The sequence below is a fragment of the Spea bombifrons genome, chromosome 9, assembly GCF_027358695.1.
Source record: "Spea bombifrons isolate aSpeBom1 chromosome 9, aSpeBom1.2.pri, whole genome shotgun sequence".
NCBI classification, from domain to species: domain Eukaryota; kingdom Metazoa; phylum Chordata; class Amphibia; order Anura; family Pelobatidae; genus Spea; species Spea bombifrons.
In genome coordinates this window covers 16893018-16919139 of record NC_071095.1, presented here as the reverse complement: position 1 = coordinate 16919139, position 26122 = coordinate 16893018, and the positions used below count along the sequence as shown (strand labels likewise).

General features: G+C 52.3%; 5 protein-coding genes across 7 annotated transcripts; 3 read left to right on the top strand and 2 right to left on the bottom strand.

Annotated features, from left to right (window-relative positions):
* The first annotated feature begins 2964 nt into the window (after positions 1–2964).
* RIIAD1 (regulatory subunit of type II PKA R-subunit domain containing 1) lies at positions 2965–5859 on the top strand. Its single transcript, XM_053475263.1, has 4 exons — positions 2965–3223; positions 3663–3739; positions 3882–3928; positions 5594–5859. The coding sequence occupies exons 1-4, from the start codon at positions 3161–3163 to the stop codon at positions 5677–5679; spliced, it is 273 nt and encodes a 90-aa protein (XP_053331238.1). The 5' UTR covers positions 2965–3160; the 3' UTR covers positions 5680–5859.
* Positions 5860–9191: 3332 nt separating this feature from the next.
* MRPL9 (mitochondrial ribosomal protein L9) lies at positions 9192–13906 on the bottom strand. Its single transcript, XM_053474712.1, has 7 exons — positions 13750–13906; positions 12163–12322; positions 11789–11913; positions 11633–11686; positions 11369–11470; positions 9643–9726; positions 9192–9548 (listed from the first exon to the last, which is right to left on the bottom strand). The coding sequence occupies exons 1-7, from the start codon at positions 13831–13833 to the stop codon at positions 9408–9410; spliced, it is 750 nt and encodes a 249-aa protein (XP_053330687.1). The 5' UTR covers positions 13834–13906; the 3' UTR covers positions 9192–9407.
* A 51-nt stretch (positions 13907–13957) lies between these two features.
* On the top strand, positions 13958–16717 carry OAZ3 (ornithine decarboxylase antizyme 3). Of its 2 annotated transcripts, none has more exons than XM_053474714.1 (5): positions 13958–14023; positions 14672–14796; positions 15873–16045; positions 16225–16310; positions 16551–16717. In XM_053474714.1, exons 3-5 carry the CDS (start codon positions 16002–16004, stop codon positions 16667–16669), a joined length of 249 nt encoding a protein of 82 aa, XP_053330689.1. In that variant the 5' UTR covers positions 13958–14023; positions 14672–14796; positions 15873–16001; the 3' UTR covers positions 16670–16717. The 2 variants fall into 2 exon arrangements, with proteins under 2 accessions (XP_053330689.1, XP_053330688.1); XM_053474713.1 differs by lacking the exon at positions 13958–14023 and adding an exon at positions 14315–14378.
* A 17-nt stretch (positions 16718–16734) lies between these two features.
* Positions 16735–22153, bottom strand: TDRKH (tudor and KH domain containing). 2 transcript variants are annotated; one of them, XM_053474709.1, is made up of 14 exons: positions 22088–22119; positions 21485–21603; positions 21170–21279; positions 20678–20867; positions 20320–20462; positions 19964–20234; positions 19626–19786; positions 19293–19465; positions 19052–19116; positions 18803–18954; positions 18444–18548; positions 18197–18275; positions 17921–18006; positions 16735–16901 (listed from the first exon to the last, which is right to left on the bottom strand). In XM_053474709.1, the coding sequence occupies exons 2-14, from the start codon at positions 21600–21602 to the stop codon at positions 16863–16865; spliced, it is 1692 nt and encodes a 563-aa protein (XP_053330684.1). In that variant the 5' UTR covers position 21603; positions 22088–22119; the 3' UTR covers positions 16735–16862. The 2 variants fall into 2 exon arrangements, with proteins under 2 accessions (XP_053330684.1, XP_053330685.1); XM_053474710.1 differs by lacking the exon at positions 17921–18006 and having other exon boundaries at positions 22021–22153.
* On the top strand, positions 22108–24040 carry SLC39A1 (solute carrier family 39 member 1). Its single transcript, XM_053474711.1, has 4 exons — positions 22108–22226; positions 22822–23009; positions 23088–23218; positions 23343–24040. Exons 2-4 carry the CDS (start codon positions 22835–22837, stop codon positions 23982–23984), a joined length of 948 nt encoding a protein of 315 aa, XP_053330686.1. The 5' UTR covers positions 22108–22226; positions 22822–22834; the 3' UTR covers positions 23985–24040.
* Positions 24041–26122: the final 2082 nt, after the last annotated feature.

The window sequence follows — 26122 nt, the reverse complement described above, 5'->3', positions numbered from 1 at the left end:
AGTATCAAATATAACACAACACAATGACACACACATAATACCAAACATTACACGCCACTCAATACACAGCAACACAATGACACACACATAGTATCAAACATTACACGGCACTCAATACACAGCAACACAATGACACACACACAGTATCAAATATAACACAACACAATGACACACACATAATACCAAACATTACACGCCACTCAATACACAGCAACACAATGACACACACATAGTATCAAACATTACACGGCACTCAATACACAGCAACACAATGACACACACACACAGCATCAAATATAACACAACACAATGACACACACATAATACCAAACATTACATGCCACTCAATACACAGCAACACAATGACACACACATAGTATCAAACATAACACAGCAACACAATGACACACACATAGTACCAAACATTACACGCCACTCAATACACAGCAACACAATGACACACACACACAGTATCAAATATAACACAACACAATGACACACACATAATACCAAACATTACACGCCACTCAATACACAGCAACACAATGACACACACATAGTATCAAATATAACACAACACAATGACACACACATAGTATCAAATATAACACAACACAATGACACACACATAGTATCAAATATAACACAACACAATGACACACACATAATACCAAACATTACATGCCACTCAATACACAGCAACACAATGACACACACATAGTATCAAACATAACACAGCAACACAATGACACACACATAGTACCAAACATTACACGCCACTCAATACACAGCAACACAATGACACACACACACAGTATCAAATATAACACAACACAATGACACACACATAATACCAAACATTACACGCCACTCAATACACAGCAACACAATGACACACACATAGTATCAAATATAACACAACACAATGACACACACATAGTATCAAATATAACACAACACAATGACACACACATAGTATCAAATATAACACAACACAATGACACACACATAATACCAAACATTACATGCCACTCAATACACAGCAACACAATGACACACACATAGTATCAAACATAACACAGCAACACAATGACACACACATAGTACCAAACATTACACGCCACTCAATACACAGCAACACAATGACACACACACACAGTATCAAATATAACACAACACAATGACACACACATAATACCAAACATTACACGCCACTCAATACACAGCAACACAATGACACACACATAGTATCAAATATAACACAACACAATGACACACACATAGTATCAAACATTACACGCCACTCAATACACAGCAACACACTGACACACACATAGTATCAAATATAACACAGCAACACAATGACACATACATAGTATCAAATATAACACAACAACACAATGACACACACATAGTATCAAATATAACACAGCATAATGACACACACATAGTATCAAATATAACCCACAACTCAGCAGACAGCAACACAACCATACAAACCACTGACACTAATACAATGACACACAGAAACACTGCTACACACAGGTCTATGAGGGATGTGAACACAATGGAGTGAATGACAGTCGTAACAAAGTGTATAGCAATATCCCAGCTGCACAAAGAAACACACACTGCTTCCGTCACACAATGACACGAGTGCACAACGCTGCGCAAGGTGACAATGACAGCGACACTTCCGGCATCTGAAGGCAGGACCCGCTGCTGGGGGCCACAGTATTTTCACTACACAAATACAAAACATACAAAGATGAAGCCATACAACCCATGGCAATGACACACGCCGGACACTTGTGTATTCGTAAGATGACAGCCGGTATGATTAATCAACACACAGCAGGCGGCCTAATCGCTCCCTAAAACACTCATTTAAAGGGCAATCTGACAAAGGGCAGTCTCTCCCCGGGGCAATCCTTCCAAATCCCCCATAACCCGTTCAGCGCTGGCGTACTCACACCAACCCGCCCACTGGCAATCAGAGGGTTAAAAGCCACGTTTCTATGTCCTGAGAGTAAAGATTCACGTGTAAGAAAAGAGCCTGCAGCACACGCAAACCCTGACAAGAGACCCCAGAGCTGGCAATCTAATTTATCAAAGCGTGGAGAGGGAGGGAGTGTCTGAATCACAGATTCGTTTCCGTTGAGTGTATAATGAGTGGATGCATTGGGGGTTCAGGGGCAGGCCCGGGGGAACCCCCCGCGCACGTTTCATTTGGGCTGCAATTCTATTCTGGCACAGACAGGGTTAATGTGTAGGGCAGACGGGAATCTGCTAACCAGCAGTGTTGAGTACAGTGGGGGTTCGTTGGCAGGCATTGTAAGTGGGGATGTTTCCATAGCGAGAGGACACTCCAGCTGTCTCTGTATCAGAGAGGGGCAGTTCCATCACACAATAGATAACGGCACTCAGGGGTCGGCTGGGGACACTGGGGGTGTGGGGGGGAGCACATTGTCACCAGTTCCAGATGGAATTACTCCATCGCCACTGTTATAACAACCGTCACCCAGGGGGACGTGTACCCCGCGCTGTGCAGGGTGTTACCTGCGGGCCCCGCCAGGAGCCCCAATACTTTTAGGGGTATGAAAGGCCTCAACAGTTGCTGTACCTGCCCCTCTGAGGGGCTCCTTATCCCACACTTTGCACACGTAGGCCGGGGAATGGACCCCAAGCCTGACAGGTGCCTGGTAGCCCGGGGTTATTATCTGAATTAAGCTGCTGGTCCATAGCAACGGTGATAACAAAAATAAAAATTCAAACAATAATAACAACAATAACAAAAATGATAATTAAAACAACAATAACTATAATCACAAAAATGATAACAGAAATACTAATTAAAACAATAACAATAACAATAATATTATATGGCGGTCATGATGCCATAACACAGATCTGACTGACATCGCAGTGATGTCATGCATTGGTGGGTAACTCAAGGAGGGGGCCGGGTAACCCCCTCAGGTGACGTTTCCATTGATAACGTCACAGGCCAGGCTCCCGAACGAGATCAGAGGCCTCCAAGGAAACAGTTACCATGGAGACTGGCAGCTGGGCGAGTCCTTTGGTCAGGTGATCCGTGTTCATAGCAACAAAAGTTACAAGATCCCTAACAACCAGCCCCTAGCAACCGAGCAGCGGCAGCATGAACGAGCCCGACACCGGGGCCCTTGGGCCAGAACAGCAGCACCGGCTTCGGGACTGGGAGGTAGGGACACAGTGTGTGATATACAATGTGTGTATGATACACAATGTGTGTGTGTGAAACACAGTGTGAGATATAGTGTGTGAGAGATACAGTGTGTGTGTGATATACAGTGTGTGTGATACACATTGTGAGATATACAGTGTGCGTGTGTGATATGCAATGTGTGTGATATATACAATGTGTGTGTGATATACAGCGCATGATATAGTATGTGGGTTATGCATAAAAAGGGTTCTAGTGCAATTGAAAAATTGTGTTATCCGCATAGCAACCAATGGTTGGCACAGTTCATTGGTTGCTATAGTGATAAGACCACTTTCAAGCCTTTGCACCTGAATCATTTTGATACACGTTGCATCCTGTGTTTAATATGGGGTGGCCGGGCCCCTGCTGTGCTCCCCGCATGCCCCCGCCTCACAGCCGTGTCTCCTGCTCGCAGCTCCAGACGCGGCTCCGTAACGAGGGGTATCTGAGGAGTCACCGCGAGGTGGATCTGCTGCTGTCCGGATTTCTGAGGTACGGACGCTTTACTGAGAGTGTAAAAGGGCACACAGACGGGGTACACGGGCGCGGCGTCACGCCTGGTTATGGAGTGGACCCCAGATATAGGCCACTCAGCCTGCGACGCATCTCACTTCTCTGCTTGCGCTTTCTCCAGGGAGGTTCTGCTGAAACGACCAGAAAACATCCGGGAGTTTGCAGCAGGTAAGGAGAGCTTCTACCTAAATCCTTACCGCCTGATCCCAAGCATCCTACCACCCTCCGCAACCCCCTGCCACCCTCCATGCCCCCTGCCTCCCTCCGCACCCCTTACCACCCTCTGTGCCCCCTGCCTCCGCAATGCTCCGCTCCCCCCTGCTACCTCTGTGCCCCCTCCCTCCGCACCCCCTGCCACCCTCCAGACCCCAAGCTTGTCCATCAAACACTCAGAGGAGCCGGCTGTGAGTGATACTCTGTATCGTAAAACGGTCACAAAAAGAGGACCAATTGTGTGCACTCGGTGCCGTACCCGAGAGGAATCTGCGCCGGCCCCGGGGGGCAGCAGTGTGTTAACTGCCTCCTTTAATAGCGCCCAAATGTAAGTGTCAGTTTATGGGTCTATTTATCTATCCGTCGGCTACAAGGCCATTAAGCAGATGGTGTGAAGTGGTCTGTAATGCTGCCTCCTTACCACCCCACCAGAGGACCCGCAGAGCGGCCCTAACGGACCTCCACTGGCCTGTGGCTCGGGGCCCCTCTTTTTGCCCTGTTTGTATAGGAGTGAGCATGTGTGCCGATGTTTTTACGGACAGTTCCACGCTGAAACGGCAGGTTAATGTCTGGCCCCGGCCTGCGCATGTTCTGCCAGCTTCTCTATAGCCCGTCATGAGAAGGCAGTGAATTAACAGCCGGCCCTTCCTCTGGTGCCTTACAGGTTAAACCTGGCCCCCGTAGACACAGAGGTCTTTAGGAATTTCCTGGTTGTACTCTGTTCACGCTGGCCCCTGCTGCATGGGGCAGAATCTGGTGTAATTACAGACACCCGTCGGTTTTTCGGGGGGGCTGCACCGTGCAGCGCTGGGGGGGCCGTGACTTTTCTTACAAGAGACGGAGGGGATCTTCCCTCGTCAGAGAGCTAAAAATAGCCGTGGTCCCTACAGAGAAAACTGACCCCGCGCCGTAGATCCCGGCTCTGACAGCTCCCGTTGGCTAATGTGCACCAGACGGCCCCTGAAGATCCATAATGCCTTTTATTAAATCATATTAGTGCTGTGTGATGTGGTTAGACACAAGCATACTCACCCGTTTCCATGGCGACAAGAGTACGTACAAGCAGCTCGGAGACGCCGTGTAACAGACAGGGTTAACCCCATCCTACCCACACACAAAGCATCCTCTAACCACTGGCCAATACCGGCCCTCAGTCTGTGTGCAGCCCAGGGGCCCCATAGGTACGAGACACCTAGCGCTAAATATCTACAGACGTAGCTTCAAGGGCCCCTCCGGATGGGAGATACTTTAACCCACTCAGTGCCACAGCCTCATCAGAGAAAGGGTTAAGGTCTCACCCGCACACGTGTACAGCTAATGATGTGAAACAGGTGTGTGAGCTGCCATGCTCCGGCCCCTCTCTTTGTTTGGGCTGCACGAGCTCTAATACCCCCAGGGGCAGGTTTAACAGCGACAGCGTTCCCAGGGAGCGATGTATGCAGACGCGCGGCCGGGTTCAGGAGATACTCAGTAGACTCGTATATTCAGCATCTCCACAGCCTTTACCACTTCCACTCGGAAGCGCCGCGTGGCCCTGCTCTCCAGGGGCCAGTCTCTGCCATTTATTTGGCATTATTCGGCCCCCACAGCCTGACAGCTACAGCTCTCATTATATTGCAGAGCACTTCACAAACCCAGAGGTGGCCCGCGGGGTCCGGGAAAAGATGAGATTGAGCAGCACAGCCGAGGGGCCGGCATCCGGCTGAATCCACGCTCCTGACCAGCACTGAAAGCCGTGGGACCCCGTTCGAGCCCGCCTGTCCGTACGTGCCACGATCCCCCCACCGGCCAACCTTTAAATCCTGCGGTCCTGTCTTCAAACCGTTTTATTGTGATGTTGATAACCAATAAATGCAGCATTTCCGCAGGTCCGGGTTACCGAAAACCCACTAAAAGCGGCAGATTATTGTGTCACCACCAGGGGGCCGGCCGCTAACCACGGCAACCGCCACTAACCAGGGTGATGGCTGCTAACCAGGGCGACCCCAGCAAATCAGGGGAACAGCCGCTAACCAGGGAGACCACAGGTAACCACGGCAACCGTCATTAACCATGGTGACGGCTGCCAACCAGGGTGACGGCTGCCAACCAGGGCGACAGCCGCTAACCAGGGCGACCACAGCCACTAACCAGGGTGACGGCTGCCAACCAGGGCGACGGCCGCTAACCAGGGCGACCGCCATTAACCAGGGTGATGGCTGCCAACCAGGGCGACGGCCGCTAACCACGGCAACCGCCACTAACCAGGGTGACTGCTGCTAACCAGGACGACCCCAGCTAACCATGGCAACCGCCACTAACCAGGGTGACGGACGCTAACCACGGCGACCCCAGCTAACCAGGGGAATGGCCGCTAACCAGGGCGACCACAGCTAACCACGGCAACCGCCACTAACCAGGGTGACGGACGCCAACCACGGCGACCCCAGCTAACCAGGGGAAGCACAGCTTAACAGAACTACCAAAATGTATAAATAGGTTTTGTGAGGAGAGCTCGAGGACAGTTGTAAAAATGATCAGGAGAGAAGGCAGGGTCTCAATATGTCCTACTTGGGGAAGAGCGAGAGACATTTAAATACATAACGTGTTCCTGGTGGTACGTTTATAAGTCTGCTGGTACGCCCCCCGTCCGATGGGTTCCCAGCCCGATGTATAATTCCGATGTGGAGATGCCCCCCCGTCACCTGCTCCCTACCCCCACCCCAATCTCAGCAGCAGCTGCCTGGGGGATCCGAGTATCCGGGGGATGGAGACCCCCAGCGGGCAGGTGCTGCCGGATTACCAGGAGGGGGAGGGGGTATCCATCCTCTCAGTGCCCGACGAGCCAGCAAAAGAAATTCCTGCTCTGAAAGCGCCCCCCAGTGACCAGCGCATGACACAGTGCATCCCTTCAGTGTGATCTGACAGCTTCCGGGTCTCGGCCCAGTCCATGCAGTACTGGCTTTACTAGTATAACAGGACACAGAGTAAGACCTCCAAGCCCCCGTTTGGCAGGACTCACAAGTGTCAGAGGTGGCGTTTCCCAGCTGATGGACGCCATGATCTACACTAAGGGATTAAGTAAGCGAAAAGGAGGAAAACAAGAACAGGTTCACCCAACCAGCAGGGTCGTAGGGGGCACCCCATCTACCCCTGCAGAGATCACAGCTTCCAGGCGGGTGTATGTTCTACCCCGGATAGAAAGGCAAACGTGACGTTGCTTTAAACAGTGTTTAAAGATGAGACCCCCCTTCCGGTCTCTCCTCTCTCTCCCGTGGCTGAGGACCCAGTGTGGTTATGAATGGCTACAAGCCACCACGTGCCAGTATCACACGGGCTCAGCCCGGTCGCCAGGACCCAAGCATGGAGTGCCGTGCTGCTCATTTATGGTGGTCCGCATTCCCACAGGTAAAGTCACGCCTGCTTTAAGACCCTCCTTCATATGTGACCAGACCGTTCCTAACGTGCAACGTAGAGCCACGCCACAGCCTATGGGCCAGACATAGAATCCCACCACCGTTGGTGAGACGCTACCGTTGATCCATCAGCAGCAGCTCTCTACAACCCAAGCCACGGGGTCATTGGATGATTGTGTGGCGCCACCTTGTGTGTGTTGTGTGCATTACACTGTACACTCCATGCTCTTCGCACAATCTCAGCCCCGCTTTAAAAACTTGATTTCTTTCTCAGAGCTTCATCCGCTGCTCCGCCGCCGCTTGGAACCCTATTTACTGCGGGGAAGCTTGGACACGACGGAATCTCTTATCAAACCCGCTATGTTTTTATAGCTCTTCCGTGTGACTCAAGTTACTAAGTACTATGAGCATATTTCTCTACAGAAACTTCAGTTTTGGTAAATTTACCATATCCATATCACAAATTACAACAAAAGGCTAAATGACAAATCGCAAGCCAACAATTTCATGCCGCTAGCCAGATATTATCCAACAAAGCGTAGCGAAGGTGCCATCTACCCTCTCCATGCGCGGGGCTGTCCAGCCGACACACTCCCACACTCCAGCCGGCGGCGGCCAAGAAAGCAGTTTCAGAAATATTATGAACCAGATGAAGAAGTGGATAGCGTCGCCTTAACACGGGCCAAGCTTCCTCTCCAAAGCTCTTGTATCTATTCATCTAAAAATGAGTCATCGTCCTAATTAAATCTTCCCGAGGATTCTATACCGATTTCCTGTCCTAAACGGATTACGTGCGGTAAACGGCGCGCTGCCTTTCCTCTCCAAATCAGATTCCAAAATCATTCAGCCCGATCGCTTGGAGAGTAATAATCCTTTCAGCTGTTTGGAAATGTAGCCCTTAAGGCTTGACTTCCAAAGACATCAGGAGCTCAAGCAGGTCAGCGTGCGTATGTGTGTGCGTGTGCGTGCGTGCGCGGGTGTGCACGAGAAACAGGTAGACTGACCGGCTCACATATGTTCATTTTATCAGAAAACGCACCCATCCGGGGCTACAATGTTTGTTTCTGCTGCCAACCAACACAGAGAGAAGAGCGCTGCCCACGCTGTGAAAGAATACGAATCCCGTAGTGAAGCGCATTTACGCTCCTCTATCTGTACGCAATACATTTAGCCTGGAATATATATAAATTTCCAATTCATTGGTGGTTATTCTCATGGAATTTACACGGCGTGGTAATTTGATCTTGTTTTGCATAAAAAATATTTTATCCATATGTTATATATATATATATATTACACACACAAAGAAGTATATTTAGTATATTTTGCAAATTCTTCCCCCAAACCAAAAGATTTGTGAAAGGCTTCCTTTTGTATCGTGAATACTGTCCGAAACTCATCGAAACCTCTAGCCGGCTCACACTTTGCATATTAGAACTGCGCATGTATGAACAGCGGTTGTACATAGTGGGATTATGGGACATCTCAAGGGGCGGAATAAATCAGCGCATGAACAAAGGACTGCCATCACTGCTGACATTTTAACGAGAGAGCATCAGCCCAACAACCGCCATCACAGAACCAGTAAGATACGCCCGCCACCATAGTCTGCTTTAAACGTGTTTCAATGCATGAGGGCAGGCTCGGGGCAAACTCTACGAAAGGCGGATGTCCCGTGAACCCAATCGTCCGGCCGGGACCCCCGGCGCGCACGTCCGCCCCTCCTAACAGGTCCCGTTCCATGTTTCACATCTTGCTTTTTACAAACGTATCACTATGTAACCGGTCGCTTCGGATTTTTTTTTATTTTTTTTATTACAAACTTCTTTACAACCGAGACAACGTTAGGACTGTTGGCCAGAGGAGCCGCGTCCCGCTTCCTAGAAACGTCCTGTATGAGCGGCAGCACAAAGTCTCGGGTCTCCCGGTGCCAGAACAGCCGGTCTTGTGTTACAAAACGCAACAAAACCACGGATCGACCGCCCAACAAACCGCATCGACCACGGCGGATAATCCCATGTCCTGCCTGCCTCTGCCCGTCACTCGGGTCCGCCGTCCGACATCGGCTCTTTCGGCTCCGCGGCCGCCTGCTTAGACAGCCAGTACTTGTAACGTTTGGTCTTCGGTTTCTCAAAGTTCACAACAGACATTGGCATCCGCACCGCGTCGATACCATTCACCTGAAACGCACAGAGAGCGACACTCAGCCCACAATCCACAGATACAAGCGGAGCGGTGGGACAGCCGCATCTCCACGCAGTAGCAAACACATACCGTCACCTCGCACCAGTACTCTCCCCATCTCGTTATAGGCTCGTCTGGAATCTTCAAGGCCTCTACTGGAACCACAACTCCCAGCTGGAGACAGTAAAGATTTGTATTTTAGCCTCCAGGTGGTACAAGGATGCCCGTCTTATAAAGCCCAATACCCTGTGCTAGTTTGCCCTGTCCCAGGGTCTGCACGCTGCCACCGAGGTAACCTACCTATTTACTTCCAATTCTGAACCGAGTGGCGGCGGCGGCGGCTTCATGCAGTGCTTAATCATTTGTTGCTGCCCCGGAGGCAGCCAAACCAATCTCGTTATTGCGCATAAAGAAAAACGTGCCATTTCATCAGCAGTCACTGCCAGCTATAAAAGGTCCAGCGCTGTGTGGGTTTGCTGCTCCCTCGGCTGCGATTGTCATTCTGCGTGTCGAGTGAACGACATCTTTCAGTGCTGTTAAAACCTTTTCGTGGCCATTGAATAAAACAAAACCAACGCTCTCCTAACCAGGCACCCGACGCTTACTTTAGGGCTCTGGTAGCAACTCGCTGTGACTGCTTCCCCCAGCCGGGTCACCGCCATGGAGGGGCAGAAGCCGGGTCACCGCCATGGAGGGGCAGAAGCCGGGTCACCGCCATGGAGGGGCAGAAGCCGGGTCACCGCCATGGAGGGGCAGAAGCCGGGTCACCGCCATGGAGGGGCAGAAGCCGGGTCACCGCCATGGAGGGGCAGAAGCCGGGTCACCGCCATGGAGGGGCAGAAGCCGGGTCACCGCCATGGAGGAGCAGAAGCCGGGTCACCGCCATGGAGGGGCAGAAGCCGGGTCACCGCCATGGAGGGGCAGAAGCCGGGTCACCGCCATGGAGGAGCAGAAGCCAGGTCACCGCCATGGAGGAGCAGAAGCCGCGTCACCGCCATGGAGGGGCAGAAGCCGCGTCACCGCCATGGAGGGGCAGAAGCCGCGTCACCGCCATGGAGGGGCAGAAGCCGCGTCACCGCCATGGAGGGGCAGAAGCCGCGTCACCGCCATGGAGGGGCAGAAGCCGCGTCACCGCCATGGAGGGGCAGAAGCCGCGTCACCGCCATGGAGGGGCAGAAGCCGCGTCACCGCCATGGAGGGGCAGAAGCCGCGTCACCGCCATGGAGGGGCAGAAGCCGCGTCACCGCCATGGAGGGGCAGAAGCCGCGTCACCGCCATGGAGGGGCAGAAGCCGCGTCACCGCCATGGAGGGGCAGAAGCCGCGTCACCGCCATGGAGGGGCAGAAGCCGCGTCACCGCCATGGAGGGGCAGAAGCCGCGTCACCGCCATGGAGGGGCAGAAGCCGCGTCACCGCCATGGAGGGGCAGAAGCCGCGTCACCGCCATGGAGGGGCAGAAGCCGCGTCACCGCCATGGAGGGGCAGAAGCCGGGTCACAAGCCGGGTCACCGCCACACGGCTTCCTTTTAGGTGAATTAAAATGTGTTTTGGCGCAGGTAACACCCGGCGGTATCTCCTACCTGCGGACACGCAGCGGGGTACTACAGAGATCAGTACCAACACACTATCTTGGACTAGAAGCCACACCGTAGAATATGTAGAGGAATAATCTGATTTTTAACCTCTTTGGCCATGTGTGTAAACTCAAAGCGACTGGTTTCTTTCCTACGCAACGGACTTTTAAAGCCTATTATGTCAAGTTATTACATTTATAAACTGTCGTTGCCATAGCATTATCACCGACGCAGATCACTCACGTTTTTCAGGAAGTTTCTGCTCACGATCTCTTTATTCAGCTCCCATTTCACGTTGTTCTTCATGCCGACCTCCAGACGGGAATTTTGTAAAAATTTCACAGTCTGAAAAACACAAACACACAAAGTAACAGCTGCACACAAGGCCAGAGGAAGAGCCGCATACCTGTATGCGCCTGCGCAGGGAGTCTAAACCTATACGTGTGAGGGGTGCATTAATCTATAGAGAGATGAAATGTTTAGACTGCTCGGTCGCTCCTTTCTCACCATTTCCCCCGTCCACGTCTGAGTCTTCTGGCCTCCAACACCTTCCTGTAGCTTCTGGTGACAGAAAAGAAAGAGGCGCAGCCTTAGGATCGCTGATGGCGACAGTTAAGTCTGCAGGGCGTTGCGTGAATGATCCGCACACGCCGATAAACTCACCCTCTTCTCTTCCTCAAACATCTGCTTGTTCTCCGGTGACGGATAGACTGCGAGACCCTGCGCCAACAGCTTGTTCCTACCAAGGGCTTTATCCACTAAGACGGTCTGCCCACGTCCACCAAGCTCTGCATGAGGAGAGGATGACAGCCAATCAGGGAAGAAGGGCTAATCCTTTCAAACATTCTCTCTTTACACACCCTGTCTGAGTGCGGGGAACGGGCGACCCCTGGTCCAGAGGACCAAGGAGAAGCGAATTTCATGAACTCTGCTTTCACTCAAATTGAGGAATACAAGCACATTGTCTCAGATTTGAAAGTAAGGCTATTAGGAGCAATGGACCACCAGCCCTTAGAACCCGGTAGCCCCAGGCTTACGGTGAACAGTCTGAGTAAGAATCAGCTCCATTTTATCCTTCTTCTGGTGCTTTCTGTCCTCCACCAACTTGAAAATCCGATGTCTCCGGGGGTGCAGATATGGCTCCTTTCCTTCCTTGGCCAGGGGTACCTGCCACCATCTCTCCACGACAACCGTGCCCTGGAGGACAACAACAGTGAATGTCACAATGCAGACGGACGCTTACTCCAGGCGAGGGGGCCTGACACCCAGCGAGGGGGCTGTGAGAGGGTTCTGTCACTCGGTAAAGAGGCTGTGAGAGGGTTCTGTCGCTCGGTAAAGGAGCTGTGAGAGGGTTCTGTCACTCGGTAAAGGGGCTGTGAGAGGGTTCTGTGGCTCGGTAAAGGGGCTGTGAGAGGGTTCTGTCGCTCGGTAAAGGGGCTGTGAGAGGGTTCTGTCGCTCGGTAAAGGAGCTGTGAGAGGGTTCTGTCGCTCGGTAAAGGAGCTGTGAGAGGGTTCTGTCACTCGGTAAAGGGGCTGTGAGAGGGTTCTGTGGCTCGGTAAAGGGGCTGTGAGAGGGTTCTGTCGCTCGGTAAAGGGGCTGTGAGAGGGTTCTGTCGCTCGGTAAAGGGGCTGTGAGAGGGTTCTGTCACTCGGTAAAGGGGCTGTGAGAGGGTTCTGTCACTCGGTAAAGGGGCTGTGAGAGGGTTCTGTCACTCGGTAAAGGAGCTGTGAGAGGGTTCTGTCACTCGGTAAAGGAGCTGTGAGAGGGTTCTGTGGCTCGGTAAAGGGGCTGTGAGAGGGTTCTGTCGCTCGGTAAAGGAGCTGTGAGAGGGTTCTGTCGCTCGGTAAAGGAGCTGTGAGAGGGTTCTGTCACTCGGTAAAGGAGCTGTGAGAGGGTTCTGTCACTCGGTAAAAGGGCTGTGAGAGGGTTCTGTCACTCGGTAAAAGGGCTGTGAGAGGGTTCTGTCACTCGGTAAAGGAGCCGTGAGAGGGTTCTGTCACTCGGTAAAGGGGGTGTGAGAGGGTTCTGTCACTCGGTAAAGGGGCTGTGAGAGGGTTCTGTCACTCGGTAAAGGAGCTGTGAGAGGGTTCTGTCACTCGGTAAAGGAGCTGTGAGAGGGTTCTGTCGCTCGGTAAAGGGGCTGTGAGAGGGTTCTGTCACTCGGTAAAGGAGCTGTGAGAGGGTTCTGTCACTCGGTAAAGGGGCTGTGAGAGGGTTCTGTCGCTCGGTAAAGGAGCTGTGAGAGGGTTCTGTCACTCGGTAAAGGGGCTGTGAGAGGGTTCTGTCACTCGGTAAAGGGGCTGTGAGAGGGTTCTGTCACTCGGTAAAAGGGCTGTGAGAGGGTTCTGTCACTCGGTAAAAGGGCTGTGAGAGGGTTCTGTCGCTCGGTAAAAGGGCTGTGAGAGGGTTCTGTCGCTCGGTAAAAGGGCTGTGAGAGGGTTCTGTCGCTCGGTAAAAGGGCTGTGAGAGGGTTCTGTCACTCGGTAAAGGAGCTGTGAGAGGGTTCTGTCACTCGGTAAAAGGGCTGTGAGAGGGTTCTGTCACTCGGTAAAGGAGCTGTGAGAGGGTTCTGTCGCTCGGTAAAAGGGCTGTGAGAAGGTTCTGTCACTCAGTGAGCGCTCACCCGTGTCGGGGTCACACTCAGGGACCCCAAGCTGAGGAGGTCCCGGGGCCCCCGAGGGAGCAGGCGGCAGGTCGCATTCAGCATCCCAAGCAGTTAGTTCCGGTCACCATCAAGGACAACACGCGGGACACATCCAGCCAATCAGCGACCACTGACGTCTCCAGCGCGTCCGCCCCACCGGAAGTCCGTCACATGTGGGTGTGTCCTGCACTGAGATAACGGTGCGTTACTGGGGGCACTGCACGGCGCTGTTAATGTAACTGTTTTATTAAAAGTATGTCGGAATGTGTTAATGTGTGTGGTGCTGTGCAAAATACTTGCCATGTGTCCCTGTCTAGTCTGGCCAGTCCCTCTCTCCTCCCCGATGCCCCTCTCTTCTAGGAGGTCAGAATGTTTGCTGGGTATGAGGGTATCGCAGGCTTCTGCAGCCCTAAAAGCCCCGATAATGTGTATAGAAACAGCAGGAAACAGCCTTATAAATTAAACGGGTAAATAAACCCCATTATTCTTCTAATGGCCCTGCCCCAGCCACACCTCTAACCACAACCCCTTAATTACACGGGATACAGCGCACATTGGATGATACCCCTGTTCCAGTTGAACCGAGGATGCCACCGCTCAGTGTTCCAGTGTAATGTGACTATGTGAGTGGCCAGAACTAGTTCGGCTCCTGTAATAATAGGTTGTGGGGGAAGGGATGATCATGGGGGCTATTGGTTGGCATCCCACATATCCCACACTTCCCGGAAAGAATTGGGCAGTTTGGGAGCAGAAGCACAAGCCAGAAATCGTAGAGGGGCTTTCGTTTCCCCGGTAGAGCTTGGTCGGTGATGACATCATAGCCCAGCACTCTGTGCCCCGGGTCTGCTGGTTACTGAACGGGTTTTGGTCTCTTAGTCCTCATTTGCCCTTCTCTCTTTAGAATGATCCCCTTCTCATCTGCCCCTCTGGTCTCCTGGCACCACTGCTGCCCCTGGCATTCCTGAGTTGAGGCAACACGGCCTGAGGATTGAGCAGGGGCGGTCCGAGCTGAAAGAACTGCACTCCGTAAGTGGCGCAAGCTTCTAAATTCCATTACTATAAATTAGTGATGTCCACTTCATGAACGAATCGTTCTTTTGAACCAATTCTTTTCAATGAACCGGATGATTTAGTTCAGTAGACTGAATGGCTCATTTGTAACAGTATCGTTATATATACTGATATGATCCTTGAGCGGGTCATCTGCACGGCACACAGAGTCACAGATCAGGTTACAGCAGCCATCAGTTGCCTGAATGCCATTTAATGATTAGAAGTAAATGTAATTCCACAATATTTCCACAGGAGGGCGCCATCAGTTGCCTAAATGCCATTTAATGATTAGAAGTAAATGTAATTCCACAATGCATCCACAGGAGGGCGCCATCAGTTGTCGAAATGCCATTTAATAATTAGAAGTAAATGTAATTCCACAATTCATCCACAGGAGGGCGCCATCAGTATCCTAAATGCCATTTAATGATTAGAAGTAAATGTAATTACACAATATTTCCACAGGATGGCGACATCAGCTATGTAAATACAGATGAATGGGATTTTTGTAATTACACGAGATATCTCGAGGCCGTTCAGTGGCTTCGTGAAAGGTTATCCTACATTACATTTGCATTAAATGGCGCGTCGGGTAGCGGGTGTGGATTGCGGACACTAGTGATGTCAAGTTCATGATCTTCACCAGTTCACTGACTTAAAGAACCGTTCAGAGCACTTCTGAGTCACCAGTTCACTGACTCAAAGAACCGCTCAGAGCACTTCTGAGTCACCAGGTCACTGAACCGTTCAGAGCACTTCTGAGTCACCAGTTCACTTACACCGTTCAGAGCACTTCTGAGTCACCAGTTCACTGACTCAAAGAACCGTTCAGAGCACTTCTGAGTCACCAGGTCACTGAACCGTTCAGAGCACTTCTGAGTCACCAGTTCACTTACACCGTTCAGAGCACTTCTGAGTCACCAGTTCACTGACTCAAAGAACCGTTCAGAGCACTTCTGAGTCGCCAGTTCACTGACTCAGAACCGTTCAGTGCACTCATGCTTGGCTCTGCAGGTTTATTCACCTGTTTGTCTCCTTACCCCCTCCAGGCCGGGAAATTCTCCGTATTCACAGATGTCCCCCTCTCCGGCTCTCTTGTTTTTCTGAACTTCCGTTATAAATGGGACAGCCAGCAGAACATTCACTGGCACGGACTCCTCACCAAGCAATGGCTGATCATGGACTTTCCTAGCAGGATGCTGGACCAAGGTAGTCGGGACAGGTAAGTGCTTGCCTGAGGCAGACTTCCATCCATGACAAGCACATGCTTAGGGACACCAAGTATCAGGATCATCTTCACCCTGGACTTGAAGGATTTTTTCCCTCTCTCCTTGGAGCTTTGGGTATTATTTTACATAGCCCCCCTCCCAAATATGAAAAATGTAACCCTTTCTCCCCCAGTCTGACGGCTACCCTCGAATATGCAGAGCTTACAATGAAGGTGAATACGGTGTTTGTCAGCGTGCACAAGGAGCACAAAGACAGAGGTAAGAACCGATCGTTGGTCAAGAAGCGCGTACGGAGGTGAGCGGCTCAGATCTGGTGTTAAAAGCCTGTAAGCGAGTGCGATTGCAACTGGGGGGGTGGGGGGACACCTTCTGGTGACCCCACATACTCCATCTGACGTGACTGTGAGTACAGGCGGACTCCAAGTCAGTGCAGTCGGGTGTATCAGGCGGGGATCATACCGAGAAATGAAGTCACTAAACGCGCTATTTTTTGGACAGGTCAGCTCCTTCGTGCCTTCAGCTTCCTGGGATTTGAAGTTGTAACACCCAGGAACAAGTCTCTGCCGTCCTGCGAGGAACAAATATTCATGGGCTACACACTGGAGAAGTCCCCCTAGGACACCTGTACGGAGGTCACATGTCAAACCCTCAGGGCAATAAAAGCGTAACGAGCATGCTGGTGTCTGACTTAAATAACTTTATTAAACAGTTTAACAATATTTACAACCGGTAAACATTCAGAACGTTTAGTGCAACAGCGCAGGATACTCCCCGAAGCCGAGGCGATTTAAGAACGGTCGTCCACCAGGATCACATCATCGTCGTCGCTCCCGGAGGTGAGCAGAACTTCTGCAGAGAAAGCAGAGCGTTAACCAGCGGACAGGGGGGCCGGATAGAAGAGAGCAGAGATTATACAGGAGAGCAGAGATTATACGGGAAAGCAGAGAGCGAGTATTTAAGGGGGGGGGGGCAGGGACAGTGTCTTTTCACCCATGACTAACACGAGACAAGTGCGGCCACAAAGCTTCGTAACTCAACCCTTCTTTCTACAGACGAGCACCCGTTGGCCTTCCCAATTGACATCATGAATTCAGTGTGACCGGCCACCGGGTGCGCACCATGACAGAGCGAGGGGTCACCAGCGTGTGAAGACAGACAGCCCTAGTCGGCCCGGTGCACAGTTGGGAAGAACAGAGCCACGTACCAGAAACCTTAGCGGTCTTTCGCTCGCCGGCATGCCCCCCGGCCTCCTCCTCGCTGTCAGAGCTTACGGTAATGACGTCGCAAGAGGAGCTGTTAATGATCGAGCTTGTGGACATCGGGTCTGTCATATAATAGAAGCAGCCACGGGGCGAGCAAACGCTGCTGTCATCTAGCGAGGTGGACGCGGAGCTCCGATCCTCAGAGCCAGAGGAACACGTGGACTCTACAAGACTAGCGGACTCTGTGGAAGAGCTGGTATTGAAGACGGAGGATTCCAACGGGGAGCTGGCCTCGCAGACAGAGGACCCCACAGCAGAGCTGCTATCACGGCTCACCGGACAGCCGCTTTCATTCTCAGAGGTCCCTGAAGCGGAACCGGGGTCGTGTCCCGCTTGCTCTACGAAGACGTCGGCTTCAAGCCCACTGGTCTTTACCGTTGGACTGGCTTTGTGTACAACGGCACCGACTTCACAGCCTGAGGGGTCTACAGGCAAACTTGCCGTACCGACAGGGGGCTCTAGCGGGAAGCTGGCATTACAGGCCGATAGATGCCCGGTTTGTGAGCTCCCCAGCTGTGAGGAATGGTCGTCGTAGCTTATCCTTATCTTGGAAATGCATTCCTCCAGATTACTTTCTTGCCCTCCCTCGTCTTTTGCGTGACTCACAGGAGTCGACGTGGCGGCGTGCTGGCCCAACATCCCGGATTCCGACACCAATCTCTCATCCGAACGCATCATCTCGATGGAGCCGTCTGATGGGCCAGTATTCAGAAATTACGTTTAAAATGCACCCAGTTTTGTAACACACAAGTCACAGGCCAGTCCCCCCCCCCAGCCAGCACAGTGTGGGATTTAAATGCGCGGTAATTTGGCCCAACGGGCCGAGCGCGGGTTCTACACAACAAAGGTCAGGGAGACAATCGCTATTTAGGCCGTACTCACAAGATGCCAGCAGCTGCTCCTCCTGGTGACTCGCGAAGCTGAAGGATTCCGGTCCCATGGAGCAGTTGGAGACTTCGTCCTGGAGGGTGTGACAAAGCAGCTTGAGACAAGCGATCAAACACTGTGACGAAGAACGTTAGGTCCAAGCGTGGCACGGGAGCGCCATAGGAAGGTTTAATTAGGGATTCCCCATGCAGATCATTCTCTGGCACGGCTCTCAGGGGGACAATCACCTTCGCCTACTCACCATGAGCCGAGATACTAGATTTTCTTCCTCATCAGCTTGGAGGGGACTATCTTTGCGCTCGGTGGCAAGCCCCTGGCTGATCAGCTGCTGCCCGATATCCACAATCTATAGACGACAGAAGGGTGTATTAGCGGGGTCTACAGTACGTTTCGGGGAAAGAACTCTCCGATAGCAGCCGTCTTTAAAGGATAAGAACAGATCGGATTTAGAAGCCAGCCCTGCTTCCGTAATAAAACCATTGGTCGTTCTAGTTTGAGGAGTGCCGTAGAGCCGATCTCCAGGAGAACACATACACCTAGTGATCCAACGTTATGAATGGCTGGCTCAGTCTGCAGCATAGTAACCATAGGTGAATTTACCGGTTCTGTGGAGAGGTCGTACAGCCGGACCAGGAAGCAAGGAGAGACCCCAGGGGATGGGAAGCTACTGATCTTGGCCAGCAAAGGCTTCCACTGGGCACAGTACGTCAGGCTCTCGAACACATCCAGTGCCGTCTCGCTCCACTGTCCATCTGGGGGTGTTAAAGAGATCGGCTAATAGACCACAAAGGGGCTCACGTTCCCAAAACCAGAACATGCCGCCCTAATCCATGTCACAGAGCCACTTACCAAGGGAAGCGATACCAACCAGGCTGCATTCAATGGCCTGGAACGGAAGGCTCAGGAAGTCACTTCTGGAAGAGAGAACGTCGGTGAAATCACAGCATCCCATCCCGACGGAGGAACGTCTCAGATGTGAAGCATTTACCCAGATTAATAAAGTCACCCTTATTACACCCTAAAATACCCCACTTTTTCTGCCTCCAAGGAACGCGTCACATCTCCCAGAATCCCCCTGGCACTTACTCACCGGAGAGGACAGACGTTCTCCACAGCCGTCGCCCAGTTGTCTCCATAGTCCACGTAATACAGATCCACGTTTCCATTTTCGAGGAATCCCAGTACCTTGGCTCGGTACCAAAACTTGTCTGCGTGAAACGGGGCGGCCACGATGTCTCCCGCCTGGATGTCAGCAACTGAGCTCTGTGTGGCCACAAACACATTCAGCGAGCTGTAAGAGTCGGGCTTCAGCGACCTTCGCCCCCAGTGGGATTAAAGGCATCTCTGAACCACGCACATCGGGACGCTCCTCAGCGGCTCAGAACGTTACATACTGGCTTCGCGGAGCCCAGCGCGGTCTTACCTGCTGCTTTTGGTAGTGTTCGGTCATCTCTGTGGTAAGTTTGTCCAGCTGGGACGATCGAGAACCCAGGATCTGGATCCAGAAGTGCTCTGGGTTCTCCATGGCCGACACATAAACATCAACGTACTCGTCTGCGGAGAACGTGAAGTCTGGACTCGGGACTAAAGGACGAGAGGAGAAATGAGGAGCTTTGTAAGCCACCCATTATACAGCCTGCCGCCATTCTTCTCCATTCAGGAGCGATACCGTTCCCAAAATATTTGGCTATTGCCCACTCGCTGGGGTAACCGAGATACTAAATAGAAAGGCGTCTGGGAGGGGACCACGAGCGCGTTTACCTTCAAACCTGGGAACGTTGTACGTGGCATCTGTGATGTCCTCCTGGCTGAGTTTCCTCTGCTCCTGGGACCCATCGTTCCTCGTGGCAGCGACCTCCTTATCCTGGCCGGGCTTCCGGTCGTTCTGGCCAGCTGCCCGCTCATCAGCCGCCTCCCGTCCATCCTTCTTCTTCACGGCTATTATCTCCTTTCTCCGGCAGCGGAAGGCCGAGGATTTGGCTGCCCTTTGCTGAAGATTTTCCTCCTCTTCAGATACTTTTTGGATTAGAATCTTTTAGAAGACACAATGACAATAAAAAGATGAGCAGCGGCTCGCGGCGCCTCACCTGGCACCCGTTCACAGCGCCCCGACGCACCTTGGCTGCCTCCACTTGCTCTTTAGTCCCCGACACGATGATGCGTCTGGTTGGGGCCACATCGGCATCCCCATGTTTCTGCTCGCACTGGATTTTAGCCCCAGAACTCTTGCTTATGGCCCGGATCCGGTCGCCACCTTGCCCTGAAGGGAGCATAAAAGCATCGACACGGTTACTATGCTCCCACGGACTACAGTCAGCTCCGTCAACGGGAAACAGGCTCCTAGGCCGCGGGAGAAGACATGAGGCGGCGTCACGGAGCTGACGGCTTCCCTTTCGGGGCTCGGCTCTTAGCAGCGGGGAGCAGCCAGGCGGATGGAGAGAAGAAGGAGCGGAGATCTTTTAACCCCGTTCCTACCTATAATGCGAGGCATGCACCGGGAAGGCAGCTGCAGCTCCACGCTCAGTACCGCGTTCTGCAGGATTCCATGCACCGCTTCCTTGGCCTGATACACCTGAGCGGCGCTGCCTGCGATGAGCAGCTCGCATTCTCCCCCCTCGTCCGGACCGCGGCCCACCTCGATACGGGCATCCGTCTGTTTCCTGAGCTGCAGGGAGAGGAGAACTAAGCCGAGGGTCCCTCACGAGCTGTAACTTCATTACAGGCGGCAAAGAACAGGTTAACGGTCGTGGTGCGGGACATAAACAACCTTCATACCAATGCGGGGCATCACATGTTACACGCAAACAGCCACACGGGAAAAATTATTTAGGAGACCCGCTGAGAAAAAAACAGGATCGCTTAAATTGAGGATTTGGGGGTTATTTATTCAAACGGTCCACAGGGTATCACATGACAAGAGATACAGCCATGATGCTTAGCGTGTTCGAGGTCACGCCTGGGTCTCACCCGCTTCCGAATTGCGCCTTCTTTTCCAACGAGGAGTTTCAATGCATCCCGAGGAACCTTCATACGATGCTTGACGTTTTCTCCATCGGCGGGAAGGGATTTTCCGGGAACTGAAAGCAAAAAGCACTGTTATTCCTCCCCTGATGGGGGCTCCGGGGCAGGATTCAGTGCGCATGATGACCGATACGGGCATTAAGTACATATATATATAAAGCTAGAAAGTAAGTGGATAAAGTAACCGTGGGGCAGTTATCAGGGGTATTATCAGTTAACCGTATACGTGCTGCTGTCATGAAGGAGGAACACGGATCTCACCTCTCCCGCCGCGATATCTGGCGTAGCAGACACACAGCATGGCGGCTCCTGCGGATATGCCAACCGCGACAGCCACCTTCTGCCCGGCGGACAGGTTGTTCCAGCTTGTTGCGCTCATCCTGCAGGAGAAGCACAGTTAACGCAGCCGGGACGCGAGCGCCGAGGAGATTGGCAGGTATCATTAGAAGTACGCCGCTCGGAAAGGATGCGGAGCGTGGTGCTTAGCAGGTGATGCACGCCTGACACATGCGTGTGCGTTTACATGCATGTGTACAGCCCAGGGGCAAGCAAACACCGGCACGCTCTGTACTGCCCCGCGGGGCATATGCACGCACCCAGATCTGCCCGTGGTTGGGAAGATGTTATTTAACCCTTGCACAGCTAGAGCACACTGTCATGCCCTTACAAGTCATATGAACACACATGCATTTGCTAGCTGCAGGTGCTCAGCCTATGGGCTGGCAGTATTGTTACCCCCAGCTGGGGTATTCAGCGACCCCCAGACCCGTGACAAAGGTCTAGCAATACCCTCTCACCTTCCCTACAAAGACCCGGTGTAACTGCCCCAGGCCTCCCCCTGCCGTTATTTATTTCCTCCCCGACCTGTTGGGGCCGCCTAATGCTGGGGGTGCTTTTGTGATTGGGGGTCCCAATATTTGCGTGCACTTCCGGATGTACTAGCAAGATGGCGTCGTGAGCATGCGCAGTGCGAGACCAAGGGGGGGTTCTGGCCGGAGCAGAGGTAGGTAGAGCTCACTTGCCTGTTTAGCCCCAGAGTGACCCCATTCTGCGAGTGAAATAACCCCGGGGCTACCCTGTATTAACCCCGTACAGCCCAGCACTCGCACTGGGGGCCCTGACAATCCCCTGCATTGCCCCGTTACTGACCTGCTGCTCTTGCCCCCCCACCCTGGCACTGACCTGCTGCTCTTACCCCCCCTTGACCTGCTGATCTTGCCAATCCCCCCCCCCGACACTGACCTGCTGCTCTTGCCCCCTACCCTGGCACTGACCTGTTGCTCTTGCCCCCCCCCCGGCACTGACCTGCTGCTCTTACCCCCCCTGGCACTGACCTGCTGATCTTGCCAATCCCCCCCTCCCGACACTGACCTGCTGCTCTTGCCCCGCCCCTGGCACTGACCTGCTGCTCTTGCCCTCCCCCGGCACTGACCTGCTGCTCTTACCCCCCCTGGCACTGACCTGCTGCTCTTCCCCCCCCCTTGACCTGCTGCTCTTCCCCCCCCCTTGACCTGCTAATCTTGCCAATCCCCCCCCCCAACACTGACCTGCTGCTTTTGCCCCGTCTCCCTTGTTATAGTGAACTGACCTGCTGGTAGCTGTGACAGAAGCATGGAGGAGGATTCTGGCAGCTTGGTGTGGAGCCCCCGGCTGGACGCGGCCCCCCGTTCTGTGGCTGCTCTGGAGGTGAAGCTGGGCTGTTTGATCACTCTGCTGTTCTTCACCTTGATCAGCGGCCTCACCCCGCTGTTTGTCTTCAGACGGCAGGGGAACGCGCACGCTTCAGGTAGGAGACGCGCCTCGGGACGTCCTCGGCGGGCTTCTCGCTATGAAAATGTCACGAAATACCCCGTTTCCTCCCCAGGAACCCGTCGGCGGGCACTTAGCCTGGTCAGCTGTTTCTCTGGGGGTGTTTTCCTGGCCACGTGCCTCTTGGACCTCCTGCCCGATTACCTTGCCGGCATTAACGATGCCCTCGGAAAGATGAACATCTCGGTGAGTTTGGGTGGTGACCCCCGATGGAGGGAAAAGGGATATGAGGGGCAGGATGGGATTTAGACACGCAGGCTAATTGTCATTTGACCCCGTCTGCTGCTAATGCCCCCCTCTGTGCCCGCAGCTCGAGTTCCCCCTGCAGGAGTTTATCTTGGCCATGGGCTTCTTCCTGGTCTTGGTTCTGGAGCAGATCGTGTTGAGCTACAAAGACCACTTGGGGTCCTCGGAGGAAACGAACGCGCTCCTGGGCTTGGACGGCCACGTCCAGCACAGCGGTCCGGAGGCCGCGCACGTACACTTGGATGTGAGCGCTCACTCGGCGGTGCGGGCCGTGGTCCTGGTGATGTCCCTGTCCTTGCACTCGGTGTTGGAGGGCCTGGCGGTGGGCTTGCTCCAGGACAGCGGGAAGGTTCTGGAGACCTGCCTGGCTCTTCTTATCCACAAGTGCATCATCTCCTTCAGCTTAACGTTGAAGTTGGGTCAGGGCCGCCTGCGCCCCAGAGCTCTACTCGCCTGCGTTCTCCTCTTCTCCTTCATGTCCCCCCTGGGCATCGGGCTGGGGGTGGTCCTAACGGAGAACGCGGACCCCGTGCATCAGCTGTCCCGCAGCGTGCTGGAGGGGATCGCCACGGGAACCTTCCTCTATATCACTTTCTTGGAGATCCTGCCCCACGAGCTGACCTCCTCTGACCAGAGGATACCCAAGGTCATCGTCCTCCTCTGCGGCTTCTCCGTGATCACAGGAATCCTCTTCATCAAAGTCTGATCCCTCGGCGTCGGGGGCTCCGAGTAGAAACCACCACGGGATTCCGTCCGCCGAACTGCTGCCCGATGGGAGAAAAAAAAAAAAAGAACAATAGGCTGCAGTTGAGGGCTGGAAACTTGGGTTGACACAGGGATCAGCCTCTCAGTAGATATGGCCCTAAAGTATTTCCCAGAAGAGCGTTCAGTGTTGTATTAGAGACGCCATTTCATTCTAAACACGTTTACTAGTGACTTATGTAATGTCTATTCCGTCACGTCTTATCCGGGGGCAAAACGAGGAATCTAATAGGTGGAAAGGCTTCTGTTGCCATAGCAGCAGAAAATACCTTCTGACCCCAGAAGAATAACGGAGCATTGGCTGCCCAGCAGCACTGGGGGTTATTCCCGGTATAGCGGGGGGCACTTCTACGGAAATCTTTAGCTCGTTTCCCATCACTTTACTGTCTCTGCCCAAGGGATGCCCCTCATACTACTACCGCTGCCACTCTTTTTGCACTTAACTCTTTGTTTCCCACAGCACTATAGGAGCACCCGGTTACTATGAGATTAAACACGAAGCGTAGAGTTTGTCGGCTATTTTCGTAGCGGTTTTGATACTGATTTTGGATACTTTTCTGTATAAATGTCTATTTTACAGAGCTGTTGAGAGGGGATCTGCTCTCCAGAAGGAGGTGGTATCTTCCTAATAAAAATATGTTGCTGTGTAAAGTGGCCGCGTGCTGAGTTACCGCGAGGACGCGCAGGCAATGAAACCTTTTGATGTGTTTTTATTTCTCGGCTGGTGGAACATATTTTTCCAGGTTCTGGGGTAGTGGCGCAGACGCTGGTTGCCCTGCGCCACTGGTTGCCCGGCCCCGGCTGGAGTTACCCCCGTTGGGTGTATCCTGGAATACTGTGCAGAGGGTCCTGTCCTTTTCAGCGGTTGGATTTGGGCTAGTGATGTCTGGATCATGAACGAATCGTTCATTTGATCCGGTTCTTTTTAGTGATCCGGATGAATCGGTTCAGTTGACTGAACGATTCATTTGCAGCGGTTCAGTCTGTGAATCATGCAGCTGTAACCTGATCCTAGAGCTGTGAGTCATCTGCAGAGCACTCAGACACAGACTCTGGGGTCAGGTTACAGCTCATTAATTCACACAGGAACGATGACTCATAGAGTCAGAGAGTCGTTCAATGATTCGAATGATCCGAAGAGTCGAATGATCCGAAGAGTCGAATGATCCGAAGAGTCGAATGATCCGAAGAGTCGAATGATCCGAAGAGTCGAATGATCCGAATCTTACAGGGATCCGGATCTTACAAGGATCCGAATCTTACAGAGATTCGAATCATTCAGAGAATATTACTGATACCATACTTTTATAAATAAATACATTAATAATGTTCACACTGCCCCCAGGATTTAGATTCCCCTGAGTTTGCCCCCCTTTACCTATAACTGCACCTACAGTTAACTTTATTAAATAAATTAAATTAACCCTCAATCATCAGCATAAAATTAACCCTTATACCCCATCAACCATAACTGCCCCTGAAATTAACCGTAAAGATCCCATTGACCATAACAGCCCCTGAAATTAACCCTAAAGACCCCACTAACCATAACGGCCACGGAAATTAACCCTAAATACTCCATTAACCATAACTGCCCCTAAATTAATTGCATGTACTCCAGATAAATGACCTAATAAATTGGTATGGTTGATGGGGTCTTTAGTGTTAATTTAGGGGCAGTTATGCTTAATGGGGTGTTTAGGGTTAATTTAGGGGAAGTTATGCTTAATGAGGTCTTTAGTGTTAATTTAGGGGCAGTTATGCTTAATGAGGTGTTTGGTGTTAATTTGGGGGCAGTTATGCTTAATGGGGTCTTTAGTGTTAATTTTGGGGCAGTTATGCTTAATGAGGTGTTTAGGGTTAATTTGGGGGCAGTTATGCTTAATGGGGTCTTTAGTGTTAATTTAGGGGCAGTTATGCTTAATGAGGTGTTTGGGGTTAATTTGGGGGCAGTTATGCTTAATGGGGTCTTCAGTGTTAATTTAGGGGCAGTTATGCTTAATGAGGTGTTTCGGGTTAATTTGGGGGCAGTTATGCTTAATGGGGTGTTTAGGGTTAATTTAGTGGCAGTTATGCTTAATG